Source organism: Hippocampus comes, unplaced genomic scaffold (genome assembly GCF_001891065.2).
Source record: "Hippocampus comes isolate QL1 unplaced genomic scaffold, H_comes_QL1_v1.1 scaffold116, whole genome shotgun sequence".
NCBI classification, from domain to species: Eukaryota; Metazoa; Chordata; class Actinopteri; order Syngnathiformes; family Syngnathidae; genus Hippocampus; species Hippocampus comes.
In genome coordinates, this window is record NW_017805120.1 from 135,348 (window position 1) to 142,342 (window position 6,995).

The window sequence follows — 6,995 nt, forward strand, 5'->3', positions numbered from 1 at the left end:
CTTCACCGCCGCTCGCTCTTTCCATTTCCCCCCCGGCTTTTCATTTTCGCGGTGCATTTCGTGTCCATTTCCACATTATGGGGGGCGTCTGCGCTCGCTTCGCCGAGGACCACCGGCCGGGGCTCAACTTTGCTCTGCTGGTGGTCACCTACGCCGCTTACCTGCTCGTCGGCGCCGGCATCTTCTCCTCCGTGGAGCTGCCCTACGAGGTCCGACTCCGCGATCAGCTGGAGGCGAGTCGCCGTGACTTCCTGGCCAACAATACGTGCGTGTCGGACGACAGCCTGCGCCAGCTCCTGGCGCACGCGCTGGAGGCCAACAACTACGGCGTGTCGGTGCTGGGCAAAAGTAGCCGCCGCAACTGGGACTTCATATCCTCGCTGTTCTTCACCAGCACGGTGCTGACCACCACGGGTGAGCCTTGGCGAGACTCGAGGGGGCCACTCGAGCGCTCCATTTCCACACTGGAAAGGGGGGGGGGGACTCTCATGTATACAAAACGGCCACCCATCAGAGGCCATTAAATAATAATTGATCTTAAAAAAAGATTAGCGATGGACGTAATGTAAACTAATATGATAAAGTATTTGACCAATGATTAGGGATACATTTTGAGCTCAAATAAATGACAGTATTTTTTCCCCAATCCATCCACACCCACACACGAAATCCTTTTGAATAGGAAAGTAAAAATAAGTGAGTGGTTGCAGAATGTGCACACGCTCATAACCGGGCATGTGGCTGTGTTCAGGATTACCAATACAAACAGTCTAGTCGGTCGTTGCTGACATTTTTGGAGTCACACCTTACGGGACAAGCCATTGGGATCTTGCCATTTGAACATGGGTGTGCAAACGTTTTACAGGCCCTGTCGGTGATACTTTTGTAAGCTTATGTTAAATTATTATTTTCATTTTTATTTGAGCATTATATTCTTTTGTGTTACAGTTACCTATGTTGTATTCCGTTTAATAATTGCTTCAACAAGTTTATGTTGATCTTGTCTGATTGGCTGAAGGAAACCAGGAAGCGTTTGTGTTACCGGAAGAAGGTGTGTTGTCGTTCATCCGTTCGGAGGTGCAGACGTTTTTTTTCCCTTTTAATAAACTGCATTAGAGGATTCCATCTCTCCTTTTGTCGTTCGTAACGTAGAGCTATCCACTAAAAACAACGAACCCCCCAACTTACACTTTCTATGGAGAAAGAAGGTTTAGAGGCGAAAATGGTCCCAAAACGCAACATGCTTTGTTTTAAATAATATGAAAGTCAGTTAAAGGTCAAAGCAATTTTTTAATGTTTTTTTTTATGGTTCTCTAATGTGATGTGTGACATTTATTAACAACCACACACTGCCCAGTTTTGAAGGCCTTGTTGATAACTTGTTCATCAAGTTGACTGAGCGAGTGAGCTTCCACGCAATTAAGAAAAAAGGCTTTGTTGGCTTCCTTTTAAGTCATATGGTAACAGTTGCGTTTGTGTCTAGGTTACGGCCATACCGTTCCTCTGTCGGACGAAGGGAAGGCCTTCTGCATCATCTACTCGGTGGTGGGAATCCCCCTTACCCTCTTCTTCCTCTCCGCCGTGGTGCAGAGGATCATGGTGGTGGTCACCCGCCGTCCCCTCGCCCACTTCCCGCGCCGCTGGGCCGTGTCCAAGGCCAAGTTCGCCGCCGCCCACGCGGTGGCCCTCATCGTCGTGGTGACCCTCGTGGTCCTCATCATCCCGGCGTGTATCTTCTTCACCGTGGAGCGGGACTGGAACTTTCTGGAGTCCCTCTACTTCTGCTTCATCTCCTTGACCACCATCGGGCTCGGAGATTACGTCCCGGGAGAGACTCAGAGTACGGAGGACGACCCTCACCGGGACCTCTACAAGCTGGTCATCACTTGTAAGGCCACGCGTTGCCGCTGCAATCAAGCATTCGAAAAGACCTTCTTTATTGGGGGTTGTTATTGTGCCTGGGGCCCCAAAGCCAATTCTTATTTTACGAATGAGTCTTTGAACTGTGAGGCGGAGCCTCATTTAGTCAGGTCATAGGTCAATTTCTCACCGATTTTGGCTATTTACAGGCCAATCTGTTGAGACAAAGGAAATCATGGAAATAGAAGTCCATCAGAAAAACTTGATTAGCTTCAGATCAGGGTTGGACGACCGATTCTATCAATTCATTTCATTTGTTTAGAGGATTTTTTTTAATCTACTACTTTTGTGGCCTCCATAGTTCAACTACTGCTTATATTAACAAAATGGTTGCTAACAGGTTTTATTATTAATTTTTTTACTAAAGTGTGTGTGCGTGGGCGTGTTTCAGTGTACCTGCTCATAGGTCTGGTGTGCAATCTGGTGCTGATGGAGACGTGCGTGGAGCTGCCACAGATGAAGCGCCTGCGCCAGCGCTTTTACCGGGACGACCTGCGCGAGCTGGACTCCGAGACGGCCAACATCATCGAGCGGGAACACACCGCCGACGCGTCTGACCACGTCATCCCGTCTGTTTCGGAGCACACCGACACCGTGCGGGACGGCGGCAGGCCGGCGGTGCCGTACATGCTTGCGCCCAACCTCAACGGGAAGCTCAACTAGCACGACGGAAAATGGTCACCTGCTGTGCAATGGGCGGAGTTTACATGTTCTTTGAGGGACCGGCTGAAATGGACCTTTCTGTTGCTCGGATTAATGGCAATGTGCTCTTTTGACGTGGAACTGGTGAGCGAGCGCAACACTTGACTTGAGCTAGCAAGCTAGGAAATGCTTTTCACAAATCTGATAAGGTGTTGGAAAAGTACTGTGATTTTTATTTTTTTTTTCCCTTGTCAGAATTTTCCCTCCTGATAAGAGCTGGGGCGTGAATGCCAAGGAAGGGCTGCTAAGTTTCCGCTTCCTGTCAAAATGGGGGCTGGTAGAGCAAGTGCGCCATGACACTACCTCGTATTCCAAAACAGCGACCTGCACGTTGTAGCCTGACATCACTTCATTTACCAAGCAAAATATGACCAAGTGGTGCTCCATCGACAGCACACCTCTGCCAAGAGGTTGCCAAGATTATGAATGAGTTACTGAAAAGCAGGGCAAAAAAAGCAGTCTTACAATGTCGTTATTTTTTTTTATTTTTCCCCTTGTCAGAATTTTCCCTCCTGATAAGAGCTGGGGCGTGAATGCCAAGGAAGGGCTGCTAAGTTTCCGCTTCCTGTCAAAATGGGGGCTGGTAGAGCAAGTGCGCCATGACACTACCTCGTATTCCAAAACAGCGACCTGCACGTTGTAGCCTGACATCACTTCATTTACCAAGCAAAATATGACCAAGTGGTGCTCCATCGACAGCACACCTCTGCCAAGAGGTTGCCAAGATTATGAATGAGTTACTGAAAAGCAGGGCAAAAAAAGCAGTCTTACAATGTCGCACTGTTAAACCAATTAGGTCTACTTTAGTCAGAAACAAAGTGCAAAATCATTTCCTTAAAAGTGGGGCTGATAAAAACACACGATTCCAATAACCGAAGTCAGTTTTACAGCCTAGTTTCTACAAGAGGTAGTGAGGAACATTGTTGTGTAAATCCAAAACTGTTACTAACTTTGCAAAGGCACATCGTTTTTCATATGCAATATGGGTTTGAACACAAGAGGGCAGCATATTTATGCTTTCAACGAGGTAGTGCTGGACAATCGATGCACTTCCATAGCCTGAAAATAACATCTTGTTTTGTTCACCACAAAAATCTGATTAACGAAATGAAATTGATCCCACCCTTGAAGCAATTAACTTTTGTATCCTGTACGGCTCACATAACCTGCTCAAAACAAAGCCACCATACTGTTTTGTACATTACATGGATCTATCCCCCCCCAAAAAAAAAACCGGATTAAAATACTTATTAGGAATCAGTGTGTGTATAAACGGTGGGCTATTTGATTTGTACAGCCATATATTCATGTACAGGTTCATATGTAGTCCTTTGAAAGGCGTGCGGCTATACGACGCGCGGCCGCTTGGAGCAGCTCGGCCTGACGGCGTGCGCGATGAACAAGAAGAGAACCACGAGTAAGATGATGATGACCGTGACAATGACCACGTAGCCGGCGTAGGGCAGCGGCGGTTCGTTGGGAGCCTCGGCTGGAATCATGTTGGTCAGGTTGAGCATGTACCCCAGAGTCCAGCCCGCGTCGCTTCCTTTGATCTGGGAAGCACACGATGGATAAGTGATCTCATCAGCACGCTTTTTAGGATGCTCTATTTTTTTTTTTCCCCATGACGGTAATCAGACATTTTATCCAGATGAGACTAAGGGCAGCATGAAAATGGGGCGCTGCTGCAAAAATGGACATTGTGTATTCTGTGGTTATTTACAAAGGGCCGGGATACATTTTATCCAAGAGGAGAATAAGGGCAACGTACCTTGTGTATGAATTTGATGTTGGAGTAGGTTTCGGAGGTGAAGTTGTATCCATCCGTCAGCAGCGTGAGGAGGTAGGTGCCGGCAAAGCAGTACCCCACCAAATACTTCAGTTTGATGCCTGGATTCTGCTGCTTCACCTGGTTGTAAAAGTGTGTGTCTACATTATATATATCCACACATATACAGAGAGTATGGAGATATACACACGCACACACACACACACACACACACAGGCAGTATATTTGGCATATCGCTAACCTGCTGCCAGGGTGTGGCACAAAAGCGTGCTATCCTTTCCTTGACCGTGTCCAAAGGGATGGACGTGTCTGTGAGGTTGAAGAAGTCCATGATGTAGTAGTAAGCTGAGAACGCCTACCACCACACACAGGACACCAACAAAATTTTAAGAATTTAGAACCAACTGTCAGCCAAATGAAGCCTAACTGGAACATTTTCTAGATTTCTAGCAGTTTGTCCATTGCCACATTTACACATTGTGCATTGTGCTTACCCCAAAAACCCCCTGCAGAGGTGGCTGGTAGACCCCGTTCAAGGAGCACTGGCTGTATTTGCATTGGCTGAAGTTGAAAAGGCTCCGGACTACGTCCTGACATTGTTGGAAGTTTCCTATTCCCGTGTGCTGGAAAAATGCAGGGGCTCCCTGAGGCTTCCTGTCCGACACACAGGGGCTGTCATAGAGCTTCGAGTACTCCTTGGTTTCGACGTATTCAGGGTGGAAGCACGGGTCCCGTATTGCCGGGGGACCTGACTTGGGGGAGGACGAGGAAAAGAATGGAAATTAAAATCATCCAAAACAAAAATAAGGTCTCTTGACAAAAGTAACTTTTTTTTTTGAACCATTATTTTTCAGTGAAAATCTGACTCGACTCAGCAAAACCTGACTTTTTTTTCAACAATTCTTTTTATCTTAGAGCTAAAAAAATAAAGGAAAAAAAATCCTGCCCCAAAAAAAAAAGAGAAATACAATTATATTCTTGTATAAACAATTCCCAGTGCTCAAAATAAAATCGATGACTAAGATGAACCAAAAATGAGCCACGCCTCTGACCTTACAAGTCTTATGAATGAATGCATCCCCACCCCCCCCCAAAAAAAAAGGCAGGAGCTGAAAGGGCGTCTACCTGAGTTTGGTGCGCCAGCGCCATTTTGAGGGCCTGATCCTTCCCGTAGCACAGGAAGCTGTGTGTGTAAAGGTTGTAGTCGTTTCCGTAGAGCCGAAAGGTCACCGAGTTGCCTGGCGACTCGCTGCCGTCAAACATTTTGGATACAAAGCTGATCTGGGTGGACGCCCCGCCGAGGTCCAGGGCCCCTGTGGTCTTCAGACCCTGCAGTCGCGCACACACACAAGCATCAAAGTCAGATGTGCGGCAGAACTTGGCCAATAAACAACAAACGAGATCCACAAACATGACAGCCATTACCGAGTAACTAATCACGAACCACATGTGAACACATGTAGTAGTAATTACGCAATAAAAGCTCCTACTTAATCTGTTGACTTATTTTTTTTTCTAGTGCTCGAGAAATGTTTTTCTTCTCCTCTGCAAAAGTCACTGGACTTCAACGAGGACTTGCGTCAAGGACCTGTTTGAGGCGGTCGTCCAAGTAGTTGACAGTGACCCATCCGAAGGCGCCCTCCTCCTGGCCGCTGAGGATCCTGGCGCCCTGGTAGGAGAACGGGAAGGTCTGCAGGGTCTCCGACACGGCCCGGAACACCTCGTCGGATGCCGAGCTGTTCTGCAAACTACGCACAAACAAACTAATGCATTAGCTTCCATCGATCGATGGCTGGTTAATCATTTCGTGTGAAAGATTTCGAAAACTACAGGGCCTCCTTGACGATTCGTTTTTTTTGTTTTGAGTTGTGAACAAAAATTCACATTCACAGGAAAGCAGCAAAATTGACAGCGGGGGACATTCCTGCCTGAACGGATGGCGTCCTTCCTTACTCGAGCAATCTCATCCCGGCGGTGGCTCCCAAGTAGAGGGGCGTCTGGGCGTGTCGCTGCTTGGGAATGTTCTTCTCGGCCTCCCGCATGCACTCCCGCAAGGACTGGCCGGCCTTCCACGGCGTCCCCGCGTAGCTGGAGATACCCGGACCTGCCAACGCGGAAAGTTCACATTCATGTTTTAGTTCGTCAAGTCAAGCCAGCGCACTGGTATAACCGCTTGGGCATGCTCGTAATTTTTTTTTTAACCTTAAAGTTGATATTAAGGTGATCAAAATTACTGTTCAAACGGCGTAGAACCATTGGAGATGCTGTATTGGGCCATTTTAACCCAATGCTATTTTTCTTTTGAGTTAAAAAAAAAATAAATTAAAAAATAGTCCAACAACAATAAATTCTAACCCGAGTGAAACTACCAAAAATGGTTTTGTAAATCCTCCTAAGCAGCGATGCGTGAAAAGTGCCTCGGCCTACCCTTGACATTGCAGGAGTGTTTCTGCTCAGCTCGCCCCGTGTTGTTGTCCTTCTCGGCGGGCCACTCGTAAATGAAGACAGTCGTGTGCGACGAGCCGGCGTCCAGTACAATCCCGTACTGTTGGGGGGGGGGGGGGGGGGGAAAAAAACGGCGCTG

The 6,995-nt window shown here is 47.5% G+C and overlaps 2 protein-coding genes and 1 long non-coding RNA gene across 4 annotated transcripts in view; 1 reads left to right on the top strand and 2 right to left on the bottom strand.

The window, feature by feature from the left end:
• The first annotated feature begins 6 nt into the window (after positions 1-6).
• On the top strand, positions 7-3,078 carry LOC109513374 (potassium channel subfamily K member 1-like). The gene is made up of 3 exons (XM_019865793.1): positions 7-414; positions 1,484-1,888; positions 2,312-3,078. The coding sequence occupies exons 1-3, from the start codon at positions 78-80 to the stop codon at positions 2,581-2,583; spliced, it is 1,014 nt and encodes a 337-aa protein (XP_019721352.1). The 5' UTR covers positions 7-77; the 3' UTR covers positions 2,584-3,078.
• LOC109513377 (uncharacterized) lies at positions 1,739-2,318 on the bottom strand. Its single transcript, XR_002167750.1, has 2 exons — positions 2,051-2,318; positions 1,739-1,907 (listed from the first exon to the last, which is right to left on the bottom strand). It is a non-coding gene; the product is annotated as an uncharacterized LOC109513377 (long non-coding RNA).
• A 37-nt stretch (positions 3,079-3,115) lies between the features above and the next one.
• entpd1 (ectonucleoside triphosphate diphosphohydrolase 1) overlaps positions 3,116-6,995 on the bottom strand; it is an 8,940-nt gene continuing 5,060 nt past the window's right edge. For both annotated transcript variants that reach the window (XM_019865791.1, XM_019865792.1), the window contains exons 7-11: positions 5,537-5,649; positions 4,906-5,163; positions 4,653-4,766; positions 4,394-4,531; positions 3,116-4,175 (exon numbers count right to left, since the gene is read on the bottom strand). In XM_019865791.1, the coding sequence (XP_019721350.1) occupies positions 3,969-4,175; positions 4,394-4,531; positions 4,653-4,766; positions 4,906-5,163; positions 5,537-5,649 (830 nt within the window). In that variant the 3' untranslated portion in view covers positions 3,116-3,968. The remainder of the gene's footprint in view (positions 4,176-4,393; positions 4,532-4,652; positions 4,767-4,905; positions 5,164-5,536; positions 5,650-6,995) is intronic.